Source organism: Pezoporus flaviventris, unplaced genomic scaffold (assembly GCF_033815535.1).
Source record: "Pezoporus flaviventris isolate CSIRO_AGI_PZ_B2104156 unplaced genomic scaffold, CSIRO_AGI_Pfla_v1 ptg000080l, whole genome shotgun sequence".
NCBI classification, from domain to species: domain Eukaryota; kingdom Metazoa; phylum Chordata; class Aves; order Psittaciformes; family Psittacidae; genus Pezoporus; species Pezoporus flaviventris.
In genome coordinates, this window is record NW_026892628.1 from 981,855 (window position 1) to 1,007,797 (window position 25,943).

General features: G+C 55.3%; 3 protein-coding genes across 5 annotated transcripts in view; 2 read left to right on the forward strand and 1 right to left on the reverse strand.

Annotated features, from left to right (window-relative positions):
- The window catches only part of ISYNA1 (inositol-3-phosphate synthase 1), a 146,713-nt gene that overhangs the window by 23,535 nt on the left and 97,235 nt on the right, over positions 1-25,943 (forward strand). The window lies entirely within an intron of this gene.
- Positions 10,294-19,838, reverse strand: PGPEP1 (pyroglutamyl-peptidase I). Of its 3 annotated transcripts, none has more exons than XM_061474755.1 (5): positions 19,756-19,838; positions 17,425-17,477; positions 12,573-12,689; positions 11,863-12,095; positions 10,294-11,224 (listed from the first exon to the last, which is right to left on the reverse strand). In XM_061474755.1, the coding sequence occupies exons 1-5, from the start codon at positions 19,787-19,789 to the stop codon at positions 11,032-11,034; spliced, it is 630 nt and encodes a 209-aa protein (XP_061330739.1). In that variant the 5' UTR covers positions 19,790-19,838; the 3' UTR covers positions 10,294-11,031. The 3 variants fall into 3 exon arrangements, with proteins under 3 accessions (XP_061330739.1, XP_061330737.1, XP_061330738.1); XM_061474753.1 differs by lacking the exon at positions 19,756-19,838 and adding an exon at positions 18,012-18,738; XM_061474754.1 differs by lacking the exon at positions 19,756-19,838 and having other exon boundaries at positions 17,425-18,738.
- On the forward strand, positions 20,196-25,678 carry LSM4 (LSM4 homolog, U6 small nuclear RNA and mRNA degradation associated). Its single transcript, XM_061474774.1, has 5 exons — positions 20,196-20,360; positions 20,485-20,526; positions 20,637-20,735; positions 23,166-23,349; positions 25,422-25,678. The coding sequence occupies exons 1-5, from the start codon at positions 20,358-20,360 to the stop codon at positions 25,508-25,510; spliced, it is 417 nt and encodes a 138-aa protein (XP_061330758.1). The 5' UTR covers positions 20,196-20,357; the 3' UTR covers positions 25,511-25,678.

Here is a 25,943-nt window from a genome sequence, read left to right on the forward strand (position 1 = left end):
GCTGCCCAGAAAGCCCAGGCAAAGCTCCCAGCGTGCGCTGCTGAGCCTGGAAAGATGGGAATCATCTTCCCCCCTTCCTTCCCTCCATCTCCAGACAAGAGGAGGTGGGGACCCGGAGCCACCCCAGCTCCAGCTGAGCCAGCACTAGGGGAAGAAGCCGTGCTGGAAACGCTGACATCGAACGCCAAAAGCAACAAGAACACCACGGACGTGAGTCACTTCCCATCAAACACAGCCCAGCCACAGCCCTGAGCCTGAACCAGCTGGGGCAGCTCCTGCCCTAAAGCGCTGCCCTCCAGGGTTAGGCCTATCCATCCCTTGAGGATGCTGAGCAAATGGCTCCTGAGAAGGTGCTGAGAGCCTGACAAGAGCCAGAGCCCCCCCAGGAACAGGCATTCATCAGCCCTGGGACTGGCAGAGCGAGGTTACAGCATCCCAGTATCCCCAGCATCCCGCTCTCGGGCACATGGCATTGGACCAGGAGCTCTCCATGACCTATGGGACCTTCTGTGATCCCTGGAAAGCACTTGGATTGAGCAGGTTGGATGCTGCAGAGGGGATGTTTCTTGCTGCAAGTGAGGCGGATGATGGTGTGGTTTTCAGCTGAGGGCTAAGAAGGGAAGAGCAGCACGGCTTCCCCTATTGCTGCCACCGAGAGCAGCGCTTAGGGCTTGGTCTTTAGGGAAGCTGGTGGCTGGGAGCAACTTCAGCACTTGCAGAAGCAATCCCAGGTGAGAACCCCCTCGGGTCTGAAGGGCAGGAGCCTCCGAGGTTCCATCAGTCGCATGAGGGACAAGGTTTGCTCCATCCCATCTCATCCCAGGTCTGGGAATGGCGCAGAGGGATGGCAGATGGAGGCATCCCGTGTTTTGCCAGCGCTGGCCACCGGCACGATGAACCGGCCGAGTGGAAGCTGTCCTGACCTTTAGACGCTTCCAAGTACAAACAAACAGGCTGGGTCAGGTGAGCAAAACGCAGGTTTTGCCCCCCAAAAAGGCACATTTTTGTTTCCCTTGCTGCAAGCTTACGGAATCTGCCAAAAATGAGACTTCTGCTCTACTGGGACAAGGATGTTTTGGCCTCGGCTGTACCCGTGGTCAAGGATTAACCTGAATCCCCATCCCTCAGCCTGGGCACTGCAGGGATCGCTCCCATCCAGCCACCGAGAATGGAAGCAGTGCTGGAGATCCTCACCCGCTGCCCCAAACCCCTTCCCTACAGCGATGCTCCATCAGGATGAAGCCCTCCATTTGCAAAGAGCATCCTTCCTGGAATGGGCTCTCCGGAGAGATGGATCCACAGGGAGCGGCCGTCCTCTGGCTCGGATGCTTCACAGCTTGCAATGGGATTTCCTATGGTGCAGGGCCTTGAGAGCATCATCTGCACGAGCAGCAGGCAACTGGGTTATGGAGGGCTATGGAGTGACAGCTTTAACATGAAGCTGTTCCATGGTGTGAGCCTCAATGGGCTGGAACAACCCTTCCTCTCCATCCAGGAGATACCCTCAGGCCAAGGCCTTCAGGAGCATCCTTCTCCCTCGGGATGGTGGTGCTGAGCCCAGGAGCAAAGCACAGGGAAGCAGCAGATCAAAAGCTATGGCTCTAAAGCAGGACCTTGGGAGGGACCCTGCTGAGCTCTAAATCCTTCCAGCAAAAAGCAGGTTGGGAAAGAGATGACGGGAATCAAACCCAACCCGGGACACATCCAAGGAAAGCCTCAGGAGATGCTGCAGGGAAAGGACAACTCCAAAAGCTCCTTAAAACTGCAGGATTGTAAGAGTCTGGATGGGTTCTCTAAGTGCGAGGCAGTTTTGCATGGGGCAGAACAGGAGCGTTGGGTGAGCGCCGACAAAGGATGGATTGCTCCGTGATCCCAGCCTGCAGCACAGGGAAGCAGTGAATGTCAGGGGATAGAGAATCATGGAATCACACAGAATCACAGCTCCTCCAGCTCCAACCCCTGCCATGGGGACCCCTTCCACTGGAGCAGCTTGCTCCAAGCCCCTGTGTCCAACCTGCCCTTGAACACTGCCAGGGATGGGGCAGCCACAGCTTCTCTGGGCACCCTGTGCCAGCGCCTCAGCACCCTCACAGGGAAGAGCTTCTGCCTAAGAGCTCAGCTCAGTCTCCCCTCGGGCAGGTTCAAGCCATTCCCCTTGGCCTGTCCCTACATCCCTTGTCCCAAGCCCCTCTCCAGGTTTCCTGCAGCCCCTTCAGGCACTGGAGCTGCTCTCAGGTCTCCCCTTCAGGAGCCTTCTCCTCTCCAGGCTGCCCCAGCCCAGCTCTCCCAGCCTGGCTCCAGAGCGGAGCTGCTCCAGCCCTTGCAGCAGCTCCATGGCCTCCTCTGGACCCGCTCCTTCAGTTCCATGTCCCCCTTGTGCTGCTGCCCCAGAGCTGGACCAGGGCTGCAGGGGGGGGGCACCATCCCCTCCCTGAGCAGCAGCAGGGGAAGAGAAGCTGCTGTGGTTGAAAGGAACCCGAGCACGAGGAAACCCTTGGCTCCAGCATCACCCCTGGCCCGGGGAGCTCGCAGGGCAGAGGCAGCGAACCCGGGACCTGCCTGCACCGGGGGCTGCTCGGAGCAGGCAGGAAATTCCAGCCATTCCCTGCAGCAGCTCCATGGCTCCGCTGGAAGCTCTGGGGAGCCCTTGGGCAGCAGCCGGGGGAAGAGGGGGGGGGCTCGGGGTCAGCTTTGATTCGCACACGGGTATGAAGGGAGGAGGAGCAGGGGAGGGAGAGGAGAGGGGGCACAGAGCAGGGTGGTACAAGGAGGAATGAAGCTCCATGGGTCCACCAAAGGGAGCTCCCCCCCGGTGCTCTCTGGCTGTGCAGCCAAGCGGGATGCTCTGGGATGAGCGCTCGGTGCTCTCCCTCTGGATTGCTGTGGGCGCACAACGACCTCACGGCTCACCCCGCACAGGACATCCCTTTGGAAGCCCTGCGGGAAAAGCTCATCACCCTATAAAGGGAATGCGGCTCAGGGGGACTGCACCAGGGAGCGGAGCCTGCGCCTGCTCCTTTGAGGGAGACCTCGAGCCCCTTCGGTTCCCATCGCCTGTCAGTGAGGGGGGGAAATGCTCCATCTCTGAAGGCAAAGCTGGAAAACCCGGCAAGATCCCGACGGCAGCTCAGGGAAAACCATTCCCAGAGCCGGGACGTCAAAGAAAAGCATTGGAAAAGCAGAGATTCGGAAAGAGCAGCAAAGCTTTCCTCTCTGCTCTTCCTTCCAGCCACAAACCACCATTAACTCTGGAGCATGCTCAGCCCTGGCACCACAGTCTGTGGGCCAGGAGCACCGTGTGACCCCCCCCCCCCCCCCCCCCCAGGTCCTGTTCCACCTCGGTATCCTCTGAGCTTCACCAGGGTCAGGCTTTAAATCTCAGTCTTAGAATCATAGAACCACAGAATCAGAACAGTCAGGGCTGGAAAGGACCTTAAGATCATCCAGTTCCAACCCCTGCCATGGGCACGGACACCTCACACTAAGCCAGGGCACCCAAGGCTCTGTCCAACCTGGCCTTGAACACTGCCAGGGATGGAGCATTCACAACCTCCCTGGGCAACCCATTCCAGTGCCTCAGCACCCTGACAGTGAAGAATTTCCTCCTTATATCCAATCTAAACTTCCCCTGTTTAAGCTTGAACCCGTCACCCCTTGTCCTGTCACTGCAGTCCCTATTGACGAGTCCCTCCCCAGCATCCCTATAGCCCCCCTTCAGATACTGGAAGCTACTCTGAGGTCACCACGCAGCTTCTCTTGTCTTAGCAAAGCCCTGCCTCGTGGTAGTAAACAGAGCATCAAACCTCCGAATGCCCATCAGTACCCGATGCTGTGGCGCTCCCCGTCCTCCCATCCCTGCAGCATCCGAGCCGAGGGACCACCAGAAGCCGCCGGGATGAAGCTGAAGCTGTTCAAGGGCTGCACCTCGGGGCTGCCCCGGCTCCGTCGCTGCGGGGTGAAGCCGAGCACAATCCTGCTGCAGGGCAGCACCATCTGGTGGCACCGGCCCTCCCACAACCCCAGTTTGCTCCCAGTCAGGACCAGTGGCGACAGGAACAGCCTGATGGCAGCCGGGGCAGGACCCGTGCCCGCCGGGAGCCGGAGCCGGGCTGCACCGCGTCCCAACAGGAGCGGGCGCTGCGGCTCACGGCGCTGGGGAGAAGATGCTCTTGGAGGAGATGGGGAGAGCTCGGGGTTAACAACCTGCACCCAGCGGCTTCCAGACCCCTTCCCACGATCCCCGAAGGAGCTCTGCCTGCAGGAAAAGGAATTGGGTTGGAAAGTGCCTCACGGCGGGCTCCGAGGGCCTTGGGAAGGCTGGGAGGGAGCTGCAGCCGGCAGGTCCAAGCCAGCTGCAGGATCCCAGCAGCTGCTGCTGCATCCCACAGCGCTGCCCTGCTCCAGCCTCCACCCATGGGGAGCAGAAGTGCTGCTGCTGCTGCCGTTGAAGCCCATGTGAGAGCAGTCGGGGGGGGGGAAGCAGAAATACTCCATCAATTGACTGGAAGGATTCAGGGCTCATTGGGCAATGCAGCCAGTGGGTGACCCCCTTCTGAGGCTCAAGGGAGGCCAAGCGGAGGAGCTGCCACCTCCAGCTCATGGGGCATACGTACAGCCCATGGGGCACATCCTTTTCCACCCACATCTACATCACCTGTTTAAAGGGATAAACCCAGAGTTTAGACTTAATTCCATTTTAGGATGCAGATGGAACTCTGCTCACCAGAAGCTCGGGGCTCCAAACTCCGCTCTCCGAGACCCAGCAGAGCTTCCATCGAGCTTTTCCTTGTGGATTAAGCCAAGAAAAGGTGGGAAGTGGTGGGTTTGGTGCTGGGGAATGCCTGGGCCAAGGAGGGTGTTTGTTAAGGAGATCTTTTCCCTGCTGCCTCCTGCCATGAGCCAGCCAAGGGGCAAGTGCCACACTCCCACTGCTGGGTTGGGTTTGCTCCCCAAAGCTTTCAGGATTACAGGCTCTTGAGGAAGCCCTTGGAAGAGGCTTCATCAAGGCAAGGGAAGGACACGCTCCCTGGGCCTCAGCACCCGCCATGGCAAGGGAATCCTGCTTAGAAGGGGCTGTTGCTCCGTTCGGCTCCGTAATCAAAGCCGAACCACTTTGGTACCTCGGAGTAGGAAGAATGCACAGAACAGATGGAGGGAACACACACACACGACGGATGATGGCAAGGTGAAACTTCCACGTGTTCCTGGGAACACAGTGACACAAACAGCCGAGATGAACAGCCAAAAAGGAGCCCAGAGAGTGCCTGTTCTGCAAACGTGGGGTGGGGATGGGGTCCAAGGGCTCACCTCCAGCAGCAGCAGGGACTTCAGGGATGCCACAAACCCCAAGCTGGTCATCCTGCAAAAGGCATCTGGAAGCGCTTGTCACAGAGCACCAGGAGTCAGAGTTGAACTCTTTTTATTTCCTTTGAACCACGGGTTTCAATCTTCAGTTACAAAGTCCAGTCTGGCCACAGCAAGCTGCAAGTATGTGAAGGGTTCTTTAGTCCACAGCCCTTTGCCACAGGAGAGAGTTTGGGTTTTACAAGGCACTGCAAGAACACACGGAGAAAAACAGAAGCCCCACCGGGTTCCAAATGCGTCCTGACGAGCAAGAGGGAGATCGGCCCCACCTGAGGTACCAGACAGACAACTGGGACTGATGAACAGAGGGCCCCGGCTGCTGCGTGATGCTGCGATGTGCACAGCCCAGCCCGAGCGCAGCACTGAACCCTATAGAAGAGACAGAACAACCTGCACAGACGCAGCCAACCCAGCCCAGGGTGACAACCAAGCAGCAAAGAGCTGGTTTGCTCCTCGGTCAGGTCTGAGGGTGAGTCAGGAAACCCCAGGTCAGCGCAGCTGCTGAAGAGCATCCTCGGATGAAGGGGATACCGGCGTCTCCCGGTCTCTCCGTCCACCTTGGGTGGATGTGTCCCCATCATCACCACTCTGCTCGCCAAAAGCAAGCCCAGCACAGGACAAGGCACTCCCTGTTTCATCAAAGTAAACATTTGTGATTTAAGAAGCTGGTGCAAGAGAAAACCTGACCGTGCACTGAGGCAGCACGGAGTTTGATTCAAGGGCAGTGTATAGGTTCATTTCCTAGCTTTAATTCCTGTCTACGGGAGGCATTTTCTTCTCTACTTGGTCTTCCAAGAGAGTGAGCAGAAGGAGATCACAGGTTTCAATGACTACGATGAAGAAGAAGAAGATCCTCAACTTGGGAGGTTAGGCAGAACATCACTTTCAGCACGTCAGACACTCATCAGACAGGTGTGTCTGAAGAAAAAGTGCACTTTATACTGCAAAACATGAGAGTTTCTGGTGCAAACCCACCCAGTCCTATGTCAGGACGTGTACTTAGGGACTAGGACTCCTTTATCCAAGCCAACAGATGGAAGGTTGAAAGAAACCTGAAAATCACAACTAAAACCCCCAGACACCACGAGTGTCATCCCTGTGTGGAAACACACTGGTTTCAGCTGGCAAACACCCCCCCTCGCTCTCCCAGCAGCTCCATGCCCCAGCATCCCAAGGGTGGTCAGGGTTAGAAACACTCTAGAAGTTAAAAGAGATGCAGGAGTCCCAAGTTAAACCATGAAATAATCAACTCCTTTTCATGGTTTTCCTGGTTTGAAGAAGCTCCTCCGAGCACAATTCCTTTCCTACACTCCATAGGAAAGCCCACACATGAGGTCACTGCATCCCACGCTCCATCAAATGAAGATTATTTGAGTATCATTAGAAACTTTAGTGGATGGGAACTTCTTTAGCCTTTTTCTTACCAAAAAGACCACCACCAAGAGCCCATTTGCGAGTCTGCAGGCCTGGAAGCTCCTGGGTTTTTATGCCAGGCATGGAACTGCGTGCCAGCAGCCTGGAATACTCCCCTTCGCCAGGTGACTGAGGCACTCAAAGGTTAAGCATTGCCTGCACAACCACCACAACAGCAGGGTTTGAATGCTACATCCAAGTGGGCCAGCCCAGGAAGGTAAATACTCAGTCTCCTACCTGCCTTAGCACAGCACACACGGTACAAACCCTGTCGGGATCAAGGGGACACATCAGAGCAGAGCCCTGGCTCAGTGAGGTTGGTTTCCTGCCAGAGGCAGCATCAGGGGATGCTTTACAGTGCCCCTGCATGCAAACATCACCTCAGCTCCTGCCAGGAAGCACTGAGCTCAAACTGCCTCCAGATGCCTTTGAGTGCCCCTCTTCTCGGGGCGGGGGGGGGAAAGCAGAGCAACCTGTAAGTTCTCATGGTCTCATGGCCCCTCTTGGAAGGGCTCCTGAAGCTCAGCAGCTCTTGGCCACGCTCTCATGTCACAACCACACTCAACACCTCTCACCATCGTCCTGACCTTTGCGTCCTTTCTCACCACCATTCAGGAGGAAGCAAGCAGCTTGGGGGATGCTCCAGACACGCGTGAGGCGCTCTGGAAATCCCACAGATTTGGCATCCTTTCCAAAAGCTGCCCCAAAGCTGCTGTAAAGTGGGGCTTTACCTTCAAGCGGCCCATGGAACACCTCGGTTTGGGAGGGATCCGTACGGATCAAGTCCCCCTTAAGCCTTGAAGGTAAAGAAACCTCCACGCTCACCGTTTCTCTTTGCTGGGGTAGATTATCCACCCAGCCATCAGAGTCACCCAATGACGATGGAGTTCACGAGTACCTGGACTTCCTCAAACCCCTCCACAGCGTTTAATAACGGCAACAATCACATTGGCATCACCAAACTCCACCACCACGCCAGCCAGCTCCTACTCCAAGCTCTTGGCGAGGACATCAAATGACAGCAGACCCGATACAGCGGAACCTCCCTAATCCTCTCTTGCACACAAATCTTCTCCGTTACCCCAGAGACAACTTTGCACTCCCAGGATCACCTGCATCACCAAAAAGCATCACCAAAAAGCATCACCAAAAAGCATCACCAAAAAGCATCATCACCAGCTTTTAGGGTTTGCAAGTGGCAGGCACCATAATGAACAGCAAACCTGAGCTCCCTCCACCTCCTCCCCAGCACACAGTGTTCTGTGCTCGGCAACAGGTCCCCCAGCCAGTGCAAATGTGCAAGGTCTATGGATGGGTGATCTGGAAGAAGAAGCAGGTAAGGAAGAATGACCCCAAACATCAGCTTTTGGAAGCTCTGCAGCAGTTTGATGTCCTAATCCTGAAGCAAATACGCACCTACGGGGAAGGCAATCTGAATCCATGAATTTAACACAATAAAAAGGCAAAAAAAACCCACCCCACCCCAAAAGTATTTAACTTAGGTCAGGTTAAATAAAATCAGTTTCATGCCATTTGTAAGAGTTTCACTACACAACTGCTCTAGCACCCAACCCCCCTTTACAAATGCCATCTCTGAGGACTAATGCTCAAACAAACAAGCCCAAAAGAGTATAAAATAAGTTATTTTTCCTATGAAACTGCTCCCACGGAAGTATCACCAGAACCACAGCTCCAAGGGCTGCTCCAAGCAAAGCATGGCCCAAAAGGAGATGGATTTCACACTGACACGTAGGTCAAGCACTGCAGCCCTCAGACAAACAGCAACCACAGGCACTGGCTCAAGATTTACCCTGGAGGAGCAGGGAGCACCCAACAAGGAATGTCTGTAGGGGCGGGACAGGCCCCAGCTCCATGGGGTGAACAGAGCAGTGTGGAAAGCCGCTCTCCCCACGCAGCCGCTGCTATCTACCTTCCCCATGGATGCACCTGGAACTCCTCCTCCTCAGTCACATCCAGATGGGAATCTCCAAGGCTCCGAGGAAGCACAAACGTGTAACAGACACGGACAGACAAGGCACATCTCACCTCGCGACTTCCATCACCAGCAGAGCGACCTGCTCCAACCCCTTCTGCTCCAGGTGAGGGCTGCCTGGATGCCAGACCTTCCCATGGGAAGGGCTGATTCCTTAGCTTTTCTCTTCTCCCCTCACTCAACTGTTCCTTTCCACTCCCATTTCATTCCCAGCTACGTTACAGGTAAATTAAACAGCATGCCTAAAAATCCCTTCAACCAGTTGCTGAACTCAGCCCAACACCTGAATTCCTCCTCCTCCAAGCACTCAGCAGCTAAGATACCCCGATGCTGAAGCTTCCTACCACAGAAAGGGACAACCCTACAAGAGAAAAGGAGCTCAACTATTGGCAAAAGCCATGTCAAAGCCACCCATATCTCAACAAAGCATTAAACAGAATAAATGACTCACCAGAAAGCCTGCCTGCCCGCTGACAAGCCCACAAGCGCTACCTCGCATCTGAGTGCAAAAGAGAATCTTGACTTTGAAAGCAAACCCTTTTGCTCAGAAAAGCCTGTACAGTAAATCCAGTGGGAATTTCCTTGGGAAAAAAAAAAACAGTTTATCCCAACATCTTCACAACAGCCAAGGTATTCCAACTGCAGAAGCCTTGGTCCCCTCCGCAGGGTGGCAAGAAGTGGTATCTATTCCCTTTGTCGCTAGACTTCTCCTGGAAAACAGCAAGTTAATGGCAGCTCTCACTGAGAGATACTAGAGCAGGATCACTCCTAATTAGAAAGTAAAGATAATGGCATTCCAAATGTTGGGGGGGGGGTATATATATATGTATACATATATGTATTTGTAAGAGTATTAGGATCAAATCACAGACCATTTAAATGGCCCCTCAGTGGGTCATCAATCACCGATGCCTGTTCCCACTGCACCATCATCCATCCTTCACTGGAGCCGTGTAATCTGGCAGCAAACCTGCATCAACCAGTCCTGCTTAGAACCTGCCAGTGAATTCCTGGGAAAGCTCATGCAAGAAGCAGCACTCTGTACCCTCTCACTGGGAGGGAAACATTAAGAACCAGCCTGGAAAACTCATCCGAAGCAGAATTCCTCATTTTCAACCGATTGCCTCTGGTTTACAGACAGCAGGCTTCAGATTTTAGCTGGGATTTGGCAGAATGTCTCCCAGTCAGCACGTTTGCATATTCATGCCCCTAATAACTCAAGGCGAGGACGCTGAATTGAAGTTAAACATTACTCTTCTAACCTTTCAAAGGAGGAAAATGTATAACCAAGGAAGTTATCAATTACTCAACCTTTGCCTTCAAAAGAACAGCTAGCACCAAGTGGAGGGTGAAGGTCTCCTGTGGAGAAAGTGGCCTTTAGCAAAGCTATTTCACCACTACTGCTTTGTTTCATACACAGATGACACAAGGTGTTTTGCACAGGAGGTATACGTTGACTTGAGTAAGGAAGGGAATAAACTGAGGACTGGCATTGAGAAGGGAATAAAAAAGACATTTGGATGTATTTGGCCAAGTCATGCTCATCCTTGTGTATGAGAAACAAAGCCAAAGACAACTCCTGCTCCGCCACAGAAGGAACCCAAAGCACGGCCCTTCTATCTGCAGGTACCGGTTAACCAGTACGTGACAGAGGACCCTGGGAGGATCTGGACAATGTGGGGTAAGAAGTCAGTGCCTGAAGGATTTTTCCATCTCAGCAATTCCCAAGATTCCTCGTCTCCACCAAGCGCTGTTGTCCAACAGACAATCCCACACCATTCCAGCTCTTTATAGCATAACCTAGCACTTGGGCCAAAGCGGGGGGGAGAAACCCCACAATAAAACAAAAGCAAACCTTTCAACTTAAAAACTAGTCATTAGAAGACTGGGTTATCAATTCCCTGCACCTGACCACCAAGTTCAGGTGAGAACCCTTCCATCTGCACTGGGTTACACTGGTTGGTAGCTGTCACTCGGCTGCCAGACGCTCTGCATCAAGCCCAGCACACACACTTCAGTCGCTTCGCATATGAGGGGTTGCAGGTGTTACCAGGAAAAGATTCTGACTCCTTTGTTGCCTAGGCTGAAATGCACACATTTGACAGAGAAAAAAAAGAAAGACAAGGTCCATTTCTAGGAGTGGGATTTTCCTTTTTGAAGTCTCCAGTTCTTGGGTCCCCACGCTTCAGGCCGGTTCCCCAGTTACTTCAGGAGCAGGGAAGGATTTGGAAGTGCAATACTAGGGTAACTTCTGCCCACTTTCAGTGTTCATGCTGACAAGTGATTTTGTCTTCAGAATGCTCCAAAACATCCAGCATCTCTTCTATGATAGCCTGTAGTGCCCGACCCAGCTGTTCTGCAGTATAGGGCTTTCCCAGAGGAGGCACGTGAACAAAAGCCGACCTCCCGCGACTCTGGTATAAGGACGTGTAGTAAGTGAAGTCACAGAGGTACCTGAAACACAAGGAGAGGGCTTATTTAGCACCAGGTGACAAATCCAATGAGAAAACTGCAGGACACAGTCATGGAATGGTTTGGGTTGAAGGGACCTTAAAGCTCATCCAGTCCCAACCCCTGCCATGGGGACCCCTTCCACTGGAGCAGCTTGCTCCAAGCCCCTGTGTCCAACCTGGCCTTGAACACTGCCAGGGATGGGGCAGCCACAGCTTCTCTGGGCACCCTGTGCCAGCGCCTCAGCACCCTCACAGGGAAGAGCTTCTGCCTAAGAGCTCATCTCAGTCTCCCCTCGGGCAGGTTCAAGCCATTCCCCTTGGCCTGTCCCTACATCCCTTGTCCCAAGCCCCTCTCCAGGTTTCCTGCAGCCCCTTCAGGCACTGGAGCTGCTCTCAGGTCTCCCCTTCAGGAGCCTTCTCTTCTCCAGGCTGACCCAGCCCAGCTCTCTCAGCCTGGCTCCAGAGCAGAGCTGCTCCAGCCCTCGCAGCAGCTCCATGGCCTCCTCTGGACCCACTCCTTCAGTTCCATGTCCCCCTTGTGCTGCTGCCCCAGAGCTGGACCAGGGCTGCAGGAGAAGGTCTTGCAAGAGCAGAAGAGGATGAACTTTCCACTCTATCACACTCACTGGCATCCCGTACCTGCCAGCATCCTTCGATATAGTGACCGTGACATCCAGCCCCAGCGCTGAGACTCTCTTGCAAACTGTGTCCATGTCAATAATGGAATCGATGCACTCGGGGCCTCCTTCCACGCAGCACTGAGAGCCTGGGCAGAAGCGGCAGTTGTCCAAGCCTTTATAACCCACGTTGTGGCCGCACTTCTCCAGAGTCACGGTCGTAGCCATACCCGAAACACCCACGTGAACCACCAGCTGCAAGAGAAAAGAACCAGGTCAGATCAAGCACGATGCAGTCAGTGGGAAACCCAGCGCCCGCTATCCCCGGGTACAGACTGGGGGTTGCTGCATGTGTATCATGGTAATGAGTCACTGAGCAGTGAACTCATGGGTCCAATCCAGAGCCATCCTCCTTGTTTCACCCCCTCCTGGCCCAAGCTGGGATTCACTCAGGGTTAAGGTGAACGTGGGCACCTCTGACCACTGGTGGCACAGCCCAACACGAGCTGCCTCCACAGCCCTTTCCAGTGGCTCCTTCACACCAACTGCTCCCATTAATGCACTGCTCTCTTCTGAGCTTTCCAACCCTACAAATTCACATGTTCTCACGACAAAGGGACACCAGCCTGAACACGTGTTAGAAACAGGAGTTCCCATTCTGCTCGTTGCTGTCAGCGGGACAGATCTCACCCATTTGCTGTGTCTTTTCTCCTCCTCCCTCTGCTCACTCACTTGTGGACTGTGCTTTTTCCATAGTGCAGGAATGAGCCTTTGCACTGTCTGGTATTCAACTGGGACTTCATAGACGTGCAGATCCACGTCATCTCGCAGCCCCAGCTTCTCCAACTCCTAAACACACCAGGAAACAAAGCCAAGATGGTCAGACACAAGCTCAGCAGAGGACAGAGACTCCTGGAAGGTTTAATGGTGCAGTGAGCCTGCTGTGAAGGACTAACACCAGCTGACACTGCGGGCTGTATCCCCTCGGAAACAGCACGGTTAAAAACCTCAAGACAACAGGGAAACAACAAAGGCACCTCTGCACCTGCAGGAACAGTCTTCACCCACAGGACCGTTTGCTTTGCTCTGATGTGTGTTTAACAAAGAGATCAACATTGAAGTGATGATGGTTATCAGCAACAGCCACGCTTCAAAGAAAGGTTTGGCTCCTCCTATCCACCTACTGAAAGAACTAGGTACCTGCAGGGAGAAGTCAAACTGGGAGGATTACATTGTCTAATTTGTCCTCTGTCTGATGACCTGGAGAGCAAATTCCTGTTTGCTTCCAGGTGAGGAGCTCTCAGAGTTAGGGGAGAGCAGACCCAGGCTGTGACTCTGTGTCTATCAGGCTCCACGGAACACTCCTCTATGAGAAACGGAAGCAACACTGGCACATCCTCCTCAGCATATTCCTTACTCTCCTTTTGGCAGGATCTGGAATACAAGACAGCCCGTTTCCACTGCTGCTTTTACCTATTTACCTGATATATTTGACTTCATTTTGCAACATGAGCTGTCACCATCGTAGTGGTTCAAGTAACGCAGTGAATTAGTTCTCCCCCTATAACCTTAACTAAAGCCACGGCTCAAAAACATCCCAACTACCCAGGCAATAAACTTGGCCCATTTCCCTTTGTACCTTTTACAACACAGAGGGTCAGTTTAATACCTTTAAAACCAGAGGCAAGAGGAAAGGCCTTTTTCCCCCCTGTTTGATCCCAACACCGACTTCCCTCATGGTCCTGGATACTTCTGCCTTGTTCTTCTTTGGCCTCAGGTTCAGCACACCCCAGTAAGAGTTTGAGACTTGCTCCCTTGATACTTCAGGTGTTACTAGTCAAGCCCACACCAGGACTTGATCAGAAATCAACCTTTTTGAGCCATCAAACCCAAACTTCGGAGGGCTCAAGGGAAGGATCCAGCCTCTGGAAAAACACAGGTTCTTCACCAAAGCCATCGGCTGAACTCAACCTGAGGAGCCAGGGACCAGGCTAGAAGCTCACCCACAGCACAAGCTCCTTGTCTGGTGCTGCTCTCCTCCTCCTGAACACATTCAATTGGAAACACCAGCTTCCTCAGGCCGGGAACACGGAGCCATTCCTTGTGCTTACATCAAAGGGGCTGCAGGCACAGCAAGGACAGAACCTGCTCCTCCCACAGCCACAAACCCCCGTGGTTGTTCTTATGGATCTCAAGCAGAGAAGGCAGCAAACTAGCAAAGGCCTCTTCAACACAGTCTTGAATGATCAAGTTACCTTTCCTGGAGGTGCGGATTCGGGGAGCAGAGCCAAGAGCAGCTCTCTCATGCAATTCTTAGGCTTTCTTTTCCTGCACACAGAGATGATGCAAACCTCAGGCTAAAGAGTGCACCGCAGCTAAGTGCAATGAAGCTCACTCCCCTTCCAACGTCGTATTGCCCTAGGTTTACACTGCAATAAAGCCAGTTGAAAGGAGAGGACAAGCTGAGGGTTTTGGACCTCCCCGTTACGCTCCTACCTCCCCTATCTAAACCCGAGCAGCACTTCAATATCCTTTCTGTCTGTAGTTGTCAGCACGAGTGGTTTCGTTACTGGGTAAAGAAAACCCATCCCACTTGTAAGGCCCACGGCCGGTGGAGCAAGATTTAAGCCAACCAAAGCAGCAAAGGCAAGAGGAAGACTTCCACAGACCAGCAGACATGAGCAACAGCAGTGATAAATCACTTGTGCTGGCTCCGAGGGCAAGGCTGATATTAAAGGCTTGCTGTATTGATTAGTGTCTGGCATACGCAGACATCCATTACCAGAGAGGGATGCTAAGTGATGTTTCACCACATGTCTTTTGCACAGATCTGCCTTCAAGACGTCAACTGGTTTACAAATGAGAGCATTCAAATACAAGTCAGTCTCTTTAGGAAGATCTCCAGTGTTAATAGGGGGGAATTCATCATCACGGCCCTAAAGAGCATCAAACAGCTCCTTAAGATGAGCTTCACTGCAGAAACTTTTCCTGGCAGCACAAAGGAGACACCTTGGGCTCAGCCCCACAGTGACAGCTCCAAACCCCAGCTTTACAAACCCACATCTTCCCTTTAACCAAGCACAGCACTGGCTGCTTCCAGTCCATAATAAAGATGTCCACTGGCCCCCAGACAACTCATTCCCTTGTATACCTGACAGCCACAGCAACCCGAACGCGTCTGCCCGCTTCCCTGACCCCTCCACAATGGTCGCCTTTGTGAGCCTTTAATATCCTTATCAGGTCTGTCTAGACACCCTGACAGCAATTGTCCTTAGTAATGTCACAGCGCAGCCTGACCTCTCTCCTCCTCCTCCTCCTCCTCAGCCAGCAGCACTTTGGGGGGATGAAGGCAGGAGCCCATTTGCTTCACAGTCCACCTGTGTCTACACCTAAGTTACACCCAGGAGGCTGGAAAATGAACAGAAAAGCTCGTTTCAGTAACTACTCCTTGAAAGGAAGGTCCTTCCCAAGCAAAAACTGCCGCGGAGGAAATTCCTCCAAAGGAAATCGTGGGACAGAAAATCCACATTAACAGGGAAAAACAGAGCAGAAAGATGTTGTTATTCCCGCTGAATTTATAGGGGATCTCTCCCTGAGGCACCCAAATCTCCGAACACCTCCCCATTATTACACTGCGAGGGCTGCCATCGAAGGTACCCATGTGTGAAACTCCCTTTGCTTTCAAAGGCAAGCAGCTCTCCTGGAAGCCCGCTGCAGTCGGCAGGAACAGACACCCCGCGTCCGTGCCAAATAACACCGAAGAGGAGCGGAGAGAGAAGCAGGGAATTGGCTTCCTCGGGATGCGGGCCAATAAAAGCTGTAATAAAGCCGAAGGAGCTCAGCCCCGGAGCAAGGGAGGATTTAGCAAGATTGTTTAATTGATTTTTCTTCTATTAAGATGCAGATCACAGCGTCTGGGGCTCCGGCGCGCAGACGCGCCTTTGTGTCCCCTCAGCTCCATGAAGTCCCCCGTCTGAAACCCGCACAATGCCCAACTCGCCTGCGCTCAAAGCCATGCTGTTCCTTTTTGTCTGGGCCTCTCGGGGCTGAGCAGGGTGAGGGAAGGCAAAATCCTCCCCGCTGCTGCCTGAAGGCTGGGCTTTAGTGAGGAGCTCAGGACTCGGGAGGGAGACGGGCTCCAAGGCAGCACAAAGCACAGGCTCTGACTCCGGTTTGAGACTCTCCAAACACCCCCAAGCCCCTAAAAATGAATGGGAAAGGCACGTGGTGCCTTCAGCCCTCAGCTGAGCAGCCACCAGTGCCTCGAGCTGCCGTGCTGCAGGAGTGACATTAAACATTAGGTGTGTGTTTGCAAGCGCCATCACAGCAGCCACCACTCTTCCTGCTCCACAAGCACAACACCCTTTTGTCTATCCCGCCTAGAATAAAAGTAGCTGGTTCACACAAGTAAGAACAGACCAAATCCAGCTGCCTCGCTGCTCAATTTCAGTACCAGGCCATTTTTTCCCCCCATATACTTGCATTTCCCCCCCCAAACTTAAACCAAGCAAACCCTAACTCGGATATATTCATTTCCAAAAGGCTCTGGGAGGCAAAGGTTTCTTCTTGTACCAGCCACCCCATTAGACATCTGGACGTTAGTTGACTGTAATTGATTAGAGTTTGTGATTTAATTTAAAAGCATTCTAAAGAAGATATTAATCTCTGAGCTCTGAAGGGAAGAGAGATGTGCTGGGGAGAAAAATAGATCTAATTCCCTGGACAACTGTACTAAAAGGTACCCTTGAATTCCCAGCAGCTTTGTCATAAACCGCAGCCAGAAGTGACAAATAAGGAAGAAGGGGATAATGTGGCAGCACTGGCCCTAGGTAATGCTTTTACAGCAAGTGACCTTAACTCCTTCATTCAGCTGGGCCTCTGGCAGGAGTCTGGCTCTGCTCCTCGCCTCTGCTGGGGTGCAGGATGAACATGCTCCTGCAGATGTGCAGCTACAAGTGGCATAAACTGATGGAGCATCCCGTGCTGCTCCTCAGCAGAGAGGAGGCTGGATCCGGAGGGACAAACACCACCTGGTCCCCGCCACCCCATGCCTCCTGCTTTGCCTGCTGCAGCCCAGCACCAAAAGCAGAAGGAACAGAGGGGAAGAAGCCAAGGGCAGGTCAGAGTCCTCAGACCCACGGTGGACTTGACTCTGCAGTGCACTTGACTCCACAGGCTACCAGGGGAAAGTCTCATTGCAGATGAGGCTTGGCTTAAAGGTTAACCAGCTCCCCCATTCCAGCTGAGAGACAAGCACAGCAGTTCTCCTGGGGTTGTTTATTCAGGGCAGAGGAAGAGCCCAGCTCCCTGCCCTGTTTAACAGCTTCCAAACCCCGGGGCTTAGCCTACAGATTCCTTCCTTGCCTGAGCTACACTAACTCTATCCCATTACGTTCTACTAGCTCAGGGATTGCTTTTGGAGTAGTGAATAAAACATCACCTGACCATCTGGAGCGAGCTGCTCACAGGTAACAAAGTGGGAAGACAAGTTCCAAAGGAGCCACACACCAGAGCCAGAAGGGGGATGTTATCAGCAGGGCTCTCTGGTTTAACTTGCCACAAACAGAGGTACGTGGAGGGTTACCTGAACTGCAATCCAACTGGCGTTGACAGCGTGCTCTCCAAACGGACCAAACCCTGCAAGAGAAGGAAAAAGCCACAGTGGTGAAGTCATCCCAACAGGTTTGACTCAAGTGAAAGGTGCAAAATGGTTCTGTGCTTTCCTGGTATAGAGAGCCTCAAAAAAAGCCCACTTCTAATGCCCGAGCCTTATTTACCTTCCATCCAAGCACTAAGAGACCTCCACAGCCATGACTGAACCGTACACCTTGTACTCTGAGCTTGCCTCAAAAGAAACTCCTTTTTCCCTAGCAGACACTGGGGCAAGTGGATTTTCCCCTTCCTTGACCAGCTTGGAAGAACTTGGTCCAAACAGAGAAGTTCCCTGATGTCACGGAATTAGAATCCTGATTGGATTTTCTATTCCTGATTGGTTTAGGCCACAGCAAACGCTTCCACAAATGGAGACAAGCCTGGTTCAAAGAGTTATTCAGATCTTCACCATGATCTCTGCCAGCATTAGTTCTGCCTTAGGAGGAAACGGGCTCTCTGGACACTCACCTCCAGCAAGCAGGAAAGGTTATGATAACATTATCAATGCCATTTACTCGCCACATCTTGATTTCCTAATGAGCAACTCAGAGTTAACCAGTAACCCCCAACATCTCCTCCTGAGCAAGCACACAAAGGTTGGGCAATTCATCTGGGCACAACGTCGATACGCTTTAATCTGAACTGTCAGAGCTTCCCTGGGAGCCTCATGCCATTAAGAGACATAAATTGTGCCTAACTCCTGAAAGGCTTTGAGAGGGACCACAAATATTATGTGACACATTAATGGAAACGTTCCATTTGCTCTCAATGGCAGGGCTGAGGTTACGCCGCACGCAGGGTTTGCACGGGGTAGGCTCATCCACGCTCATGGGGCTCTTAACAGTCAAACCCATGTCGATATCTGCCCAAAAGGAACGTGCTGAAGGTTTCCACAAGATCCAAACGTCGGGGTTTTCCTGGGAGCAAACCTCCAGTGTTCCCAAGACAAGCTACGACTGCAGCAGAGGTGAACAAGTCCAAGCACTGAACCCCTTCTCGGGTGGTTCTGCAAGTCAGTGACGTCCAGGCACAAGCAGGACCTGCAAAGGCTCCTTGCTAAAGAAACCATGAGAGCCTGAACCCAATGGAATCCAAACACATCCAGCTCCTCCTAACAATCCAGCCACGGGAAGGCTGGAATTCTACAGGTGCCCGCACACAGAACGGAGCCCTCCTGCTCCAAAGTGAACGGGCACCAGCACCACCGTGGGCTACTGCTCCTCTGCCTCATCTCCGGCCTGGATCCTCCCGGTATAAGCAACTTTGTGAGCAGCAGGGAACTCCAGCGAGCATGCCCAGGACTTCCTCCACATCCACAATAGGGCCCTCCAAGGCTCAGGACGGCAGCGGCAGGGATGCCGATGGGATGAGCTCCTTCCCCACTCCTAAACCAGACCCCGTGCCCGACCAGCACCGATCCTCCCCGCTGCAGCTGACGGGAGCCCAGTGTGACAGCACCAGGAGATGATCCCCCAGGGGCAGACCCGAGGAGCAGCGCTGCGCTATAGGAACAGGCTTCCCCGCACACAGCGGGGCAGGAGGCAGGGGAAGCACCGCACGCAGGAGGGGATTGATTCACTGACGCCGGGTTTCTGTTTAGTCACGGCTCCGCAGCGATCCCGGCTTTCCCAAAGCCGGGATCTGCCACCTGCTCCTTCCCTCTCCAAGCGCTCCCTTGCAAAGCCGCTCAGCCTCCAGCGCAACCCGCGATGGCAGCGAGCCCCTCTCGCCCATTCAAACCCCAGCCCTCAATAGTTCCCCCCTCCGCGATCCCCATTTGTCACAGCACTGCCTGCCCCACAAATCAACCCGGCGCCCTTTGTACCCCGGGGAAAGGAGCCTGACAAGCTCCCGCCTGCGACGCTGGGGCCTCCCGTCCCCTCGCGTTCCCCTGCGCATCCTTCCCCCGGGCCCCGGGGGCTGAGCGCGGTCCCGGCTTCCCCTCGCCCATGGCTCAGGATGGGGCGGCCGGAGAGCACAAGCCCCCTCCCGCATCCCCGCCGCTTCTCCCCACTCCTCCGCAGCCTCAATCCCCTCCTTCCCCCAACCACGCACCCCTGGGGAGGGTCAGGGACTGGGAACGGGGGGTCCCGACCCTCCCCCCCCCAATGGTTGAGCACCGGGGCAGCGGCTGCGCGCCCCTCACCGAACCCAACCACAGCTCCCCCCAGCCCCGCTCCCGCTCCTCACCCCACACCCCCCTCCATGAGGGCTGCCCCCCCCCTCTGCCAGGACCCCCGTGCCTGGCCCGCTCCCCCCGTACCGGTCACCACCACCGCCCGCCGCGGCTTCTCCATCGCGCTCCGGTCCCGTCCCGCCGTCACCGCCCCGCACTGAGCGCCCGGCCCCGCCCCGCCCCGCCCCGCCACCACCGAGCGCGCTCCGCCCCGCCGCCGCCACCACTACCATAGAGTGCGGTCCGCCAAGCTGCCTAGAGCGGCCCATACACAGCACTTCCGCCAACAGCGCGGAAGTCGCTCGGGGAGACGCGCCGGGGCTGGGCCTGGAGCTTCTTCACCGCTGAGCGGTGCCCTCCGGGGGGAGCTCTAAGAAGCTCCGGCTCGACCCAAGGTGGGGGGGTGGAAAAGGCACGAACCGGGATCCGCGGGTAACGGGAAACGGGCGCGCCACCGCTTCCCTCCCGCCCGCCACCCCCTCTATTTACGGCGCTGTCGTAAAGGCGCGGACCGGAACGGTCGTGGTGTTGCTTTGCGGCCGTATGCCGTGGGTGCTCTGATTGGCTCCGCTGTGAGCGCGCGGTGCTCTGATTGGCTTCGCCAGGGCAGCGCCGCGCTCTGATTGGCCCCGCGAGGGGCCGGGGGCGGTTTGAGCGGCAGCGACCGGCGCGGCGGTGGCTCCGGCACGATGGTGAGTGGCGCCGGGGCCGGGACCGTGGGGTGGGAGGGCCCGGCGGGCCCGGCTCAGTCTGCGGCCATGCCCTGCCCCGCCCCGGGCCCCTCCGGTACCTGAGGCCTCTCTCTTCCCCCCGCAGCTGCCCCTGTCCCTGTTGAAGACGGCGCAGAACCACCCCATGGTGAGTACCGGCAGCGCGGCCCAGCCCCGGGCCCGCTCCCCTTCCTGGCCCCAGCGGCACCGGTACCGGTCCGTGTGCCGGGGCTGCGCCGTGACCCGTGTGTCCCGCAGCTGGTGGAGCTGAAGAACGGGGAGACGTACAACGGGCACCTGGTGAGCTGCGACAACTGGATGAACATCAACCTGCGGGAGGTCATCTGCACGTCCCGGGTAAGGCCCGGCCCCCGAGCGGCCCCGCGGGGCCTCCGCCTGAAAGCCGTGTTTACCGTGGGTGGTTTATAGCATCCATAGCAAAGGCCGGTGTGCTCCTGCAGGGCAGCGCTGTCCACGGCACACAAATGCTCTGTGAGCCTCTCCTAGAGCTATCGAATCCCAGTCTGGTTTGGGTTGGAAGGGACCTTAAAGCTCCCCCAGTTCCAACTCACTGCCACGGGCAGGGACACCTTCCCCTAGAGCTTTTCCCCTGTGAGAGGGTTCTCAGCGTAGGGCTGGAGGCCCCGTGCTGAGATGGGTGCAAGGATGGAGCCTCTTCCATCACGTGCTGTTTGAGAAGCAAAGTCTGCTTCAAGCCCTGTGCTTAATTGATGTACTTGCTCCTCTTAACTCTCCCCAACAGAGGAGGCTGTTGTTTCCCTGCTCTGCACTGTCTGGTACTTTTGCCCTTGGCCAGAGTTGCTCCCGAAGATTGTGATCAGTGTTTTGGGCTTTGACCTCAGCCAGAAGTGTCTGGTCTTGTCTCTGCCAGGTGTCTGCTGAGAGGAGCAGCAGCTGGGTGGATGCGAGAGCCTGGCAGAGCTCCTCGTGCTCCTGAAAACCTCTCTGCAAACCCCCAGGAGCTGATGTTGTGAGCCTGGAGAAGAGAAGCTGCATGGAGCCCTCAGAGCAGCTTCCAGTGTCTGAAGGGGGCTACAAGGATGCTGGGGAGGGATTCTTCATTAGGGACTGTAGTGGTAGGACAAGGGGTGATGGCTTCAGACTGAAACGGGAAGTTCAGGTTAGATCTAAGGCAGAAGCTCTTCCCTGGGAGGGTACTGAGGCACTGGCACAGGGTGCCCAGAGAAGCTGTGGCTGCCCCATCCCTGGCAGTGTTCAAGGCCAGGTTGGACACAGGGGCTTGGAGCAAGCTGCTCGAGGGGAAGGGGTCCCTGCCCGTGACGGGGTTGGAGCTGGATGAGCTTTAAGGTCCCCTCCAACCCAAACCATTCCATGCTTCTATGACAGTGCTGGGGCACAGAGGCGCGTTTGATGCAGTGAACCACCCCTTGAGCAAGGTTTGAGAGGAACCTTTGGGGCTAAGAGATGGAAAACGGGAGCAAACCCTTCCCTGTGCCCGCGCCATGGGTGCCGCAGGGATCTCCAGGCATCCTGGCAGCCTCTGCCCGCCTTGAGATACCCGAACGCCTCCAAAGGCCGGGTGGAAGCGGGAGCTGGAGCCGCTCCGGGGCTGGTACTGGTGGCACTGGTGGGGATTGGCCGCTAGATGGCACGGAGCGGCGGGCGAGCCCCGGCCCCGGCCGGGAGGCGCTTGTTTACTGCGGGGAGGCCGGAACGAGGAAGCGGAGGAGCCTCCTCCGTCCCTTCCCTTACCCCGAGCCAAGGAGCAGCCGGGCGGGCCCGAGGCAGGGCGGGGTCTGGCGGGTGTCTCTTGGAAGGGAGCTGCTTCTGCCTTGTCTTGTGTGCAAAGGACTTGCCCGGGCAGGCTGAGGCGCCCCAAATAACTCCTGGGGTGTGTGCGTGGAACCGTTTCATCCCAGGAGAGCAGGAACGAGGCGTTCCTGCTGCTGCTCCTCGGAGACACCGCAGATGCCTCTTCCACATGCTGCTGCTTGAGGCTGGGCTGGAGCCATCCCATCTGCAGCCAGCCCCTGCTGGAGCTGCGGGACGAGGCGGGTCCCTGTCCCTCCTCCCACTGACATCATGGGCAGCCGAGTTGTTGTTCAGCTCCGTTCCTATTCCCAGAGCCGCTCCCGGGATGCGGGAGCTGAAACCCTCCTAGGTTGTGTCCTAGGAAAGCCCTGGAGCTGGTGCCCAACCCACAAACCCTGTGTGGAGATCCCGGCTCCATAATGGGGCACCTGGAGACTTTCTTTTCTCTATCAAGAACCCACCAGCTCCTTCTTTCCACAGCTGCAGTTGCCCTGCTCTGGTGGTGCAGAGCCCACAGCTCTGGAGCTGCTTCCCTGCTCCATCCACGCCCAGAGGAGCGCAGCAGGGAGGCGACTCCCAGCTGGGGCTGCTGGAGGACAAACCCAGCCGTGCCTTTGCTGCAGCTCTGGTTTCTCTTACCCGAGCTTTTGGAGCTCCCCACGTTGGCCTCTCCAGCCCCACTTTTGATTCCCTTTCTTAGAAGGGAAGGTGCTCGTTTCCTCAGCCTCCTCTTCTTCTGCTTGCAGCAAGTGTCAGAGGCAGTGAATTGAAAGTGCAGCCGCTTGTGGCTCAGTGCCCTCCCCAGCCTGCAGGGCTGCATGTTCTGGAGGGAAAAACCCACCCTTTTGTGCTCCTGCTTTCAGATAATGCTCCCCAAAAAGGTCTCTGGAGCTCTCACACACTCCAGATGTGATGGAAACCCTCAAAATGCCCCAGAAGTAGATAGCCAAGCCCCAGGTTTTGTTTGTAACCCAGTGTGTTGCTCCCCAATAGGATGGAGACAAGTTCTGGAGGATGCCAGAGTGCTACATTCGTGGCAGCACCATTAAATACCTGCGGATCCCCGATGAGATCATTGACATGGTGAAAGAGGAGGTGGTGTCCAAGGGCAGAGGCCGTGGTGGGATGCAACAGCAGAAGCAACAGAAGGGCCGTGGTGTTGGAGGTGCTGGACGAGGTAATGCTCCTCTTTGGTTTTCAGGGCAAGGAACGGCTCCTGCTTCCCAGCTTGAACCCCAGCTGCGTGGCTGGGAGAAGCTGGAGCCGCTCCAGTGCAGGATCTGGTCCAGTTCATGTGTGTTGCCTCGCTTGTGAGGCAGCTTCAGGGAAGGATTCGTGCCAGGGATGTGCCTCCCTCGTTCCTGGGGTTGGGCAGGAGCTTAAGAGAGTCTGAACTTGACTCTTCCTACCCCTCCTGGCTGGTTTGGGAGCGTGGCTCGACGAGCCTGGTCTCTCTTAGCTTAGAGAGGCAGGGAGGGGAACAAATGGCTGCTGTTTGGAAACAGACTGAGCTCTGACGGTGGCACTGATAAAAACCCATCAGCTTCCATCGGAATGGTGCTTTGGATCTCCTGCCTTGTTGGTTGATTTATTGTCTATCCCAGGGGCTGTGCTTCTGCTGCTCCGAGTGAAGAACTCGTGCTTCTGATCAAAGGGGAGGTCGCTGCTCGGGAAGAAATAGGTCACAAAAGCAAACTCTTCCTTCCCTGTGCCACTTCCTGGGCTGAGCTGAGCTCGGGGCGCTTCACCTCAGGGATGGGTTGTTCTTTCCTCCCCAAATGGCCCTGCTGGAAGCCTGAGAGCTGTTCCTCTCCTTGCCTGCTCGCCCCTCCTGCCGCATCCTTGCCATTCGCTTTGTGGTCACGTCGCTCAGCCCTGGGGTCACTCTTGGGCCAGGCTTAGCCTGCAGTAGGAGCTTCAGATCCTGAGTGTGCTCCCTTGCTCCAACGCCGCTTGGGAGATGCTGGGGTTTGGAAGGAGCCTTGAGGCCTGAGCCATGATTGAGGTCTCTGCAGAGCACCCTTCAGAAGCCACCTCTGCAAGGAATCCCAGTGGGAAGCTGGGCACTACCTGGGGCCATCCAAGGACCTTGGGGAGGGGAAAACCCTGGAGCCTTGTGCTGCCCTGGGACCTCCTGGCAGCTCCCAGCACATAGAAGTGACCTTTACAAAGCTGAAGGCGCCTTTCTTTCCCCCTCCTTCCCTTTCTCCCTTTGGCAGAGCAGCTTTTTTGGATGTGGTTACTTGGACAAACAGTTTGCCTGCTCTGTTTTCTCTGCTGTGGAAATACCCACCTTGGGAGAGCGGAGCAGAGCCCTGGCTCCGTCGGAGGTGGAGCTCCCTGCTGCTCTGATGTGCAGCCTCAATGTGCTGATGGAATATGTTAAAGGGAAGCTTTGGTATTTGCTAATTAGCTCCAAGCTTTGGCTCCCATTAGTGAGACATGAGGAGAGGAAGGGGGAAAAAGAAAGGCAGGACGCGTTGGTTGGGAGGCCAGCAGGCAGGAGGGAAGCTGCAATTGAGCACGCGCTTGAAAGGATTATTGTTCCTGACACTGGGAATCCTTCTGGCTTTTACTTCTCAGCTTGCCAAAGCTAGGAGTGGGGCAGCCTTAGCTCAGCCTCACTGGGAGCATCCCCAGCACTGCAGGGTTAGGAGTCATCCTCTGCCTCTGGTTGAGGCATGTCCCCTCCATGGAGTGAGCAGAGGGCTCTGGAGAAGCCCTTGTGCCTGGTGCCTGCCCTGGGTCTCCTCTGGGCTCTGCCTCGTGGGCTTGGGTGGATCCAGAGCCCCTCGAGCACCGAGATCAGCGTCAGTGCCTGGCACTGCTGTGGGGCTGGGGTGACTCTGCAGGGAGGGGGGCCCAGCGGTGGGTCCCAGGGCAGCTCCTGCAGCCAACCCAAGTGCCCCCCTTCCTTGTTTCAGCTTGCAGGGGACACACATAGAACCCACTCATCCCACTGCTCTTAAAACACTGCTGCTTCCATGGATCCATTTCTCAGGAGTTGATTCAACAGAGGGTGAGGGCACGGCTCTAGGGCAGGGAACAGACCAGGGAGGTACAGCTGAGGAGGGGGAATCCATTGATGCACCTTATAAATCCAGGCTGTGGAATGGAGAAGGCAGAGATGTAAAAGTCCTGTTTCTAAGGCTGGAAAAAGAGGGGAGCACATGGATAACTACAGCTCCGGGCAGCTGGGAGACGTTGCAGTGATGCTCTTACCCCCTGCTCTTTCTTTCTGCCCCATAGGTGTCTTTGGTGGCCGTGGCCGAGGGATCCCAGGCACCGGAAGAGGCCAGCAGGAGAAAAAGCCAGGCAGACAAGCAGCAAAGCAGTGAGCTGGGCCGGGGCTGCGATGCCCATGGGGTTTCCACCTCAGGATTGCCATGTGTTCAAAAGTGTCCCCTTCCTCCTCTTCTGCCCATCAAGCCGGGCCCAAATCATGTCCTTTGGAAGCCCCTCTCACAATTTCATGTGGTAAAAAGTGGAGTTATTTGCTCCTTGTAGTAGGCAAATCATTGGATTTACTTAAACTGCCCCATCCCCGCTTCAGGAGCTTTGGTTCTGCTGCTCCTAGGAGTGAAAATACTTTAGTTTTCCAGGCTCCCCAGTTTCATTGGAAGGATGATCCTGTTCCGTGGTACCAGATCAAAGGCAAACAAACGCCTTCTGGACGGTCTGGAATCTTTCTTTTTATACTTGAGACTCGTTGCATTTGTACCAGACGGGAGTGCTTTGGGTTGAAAACACCCAACTCCAGGCCCTTGTATC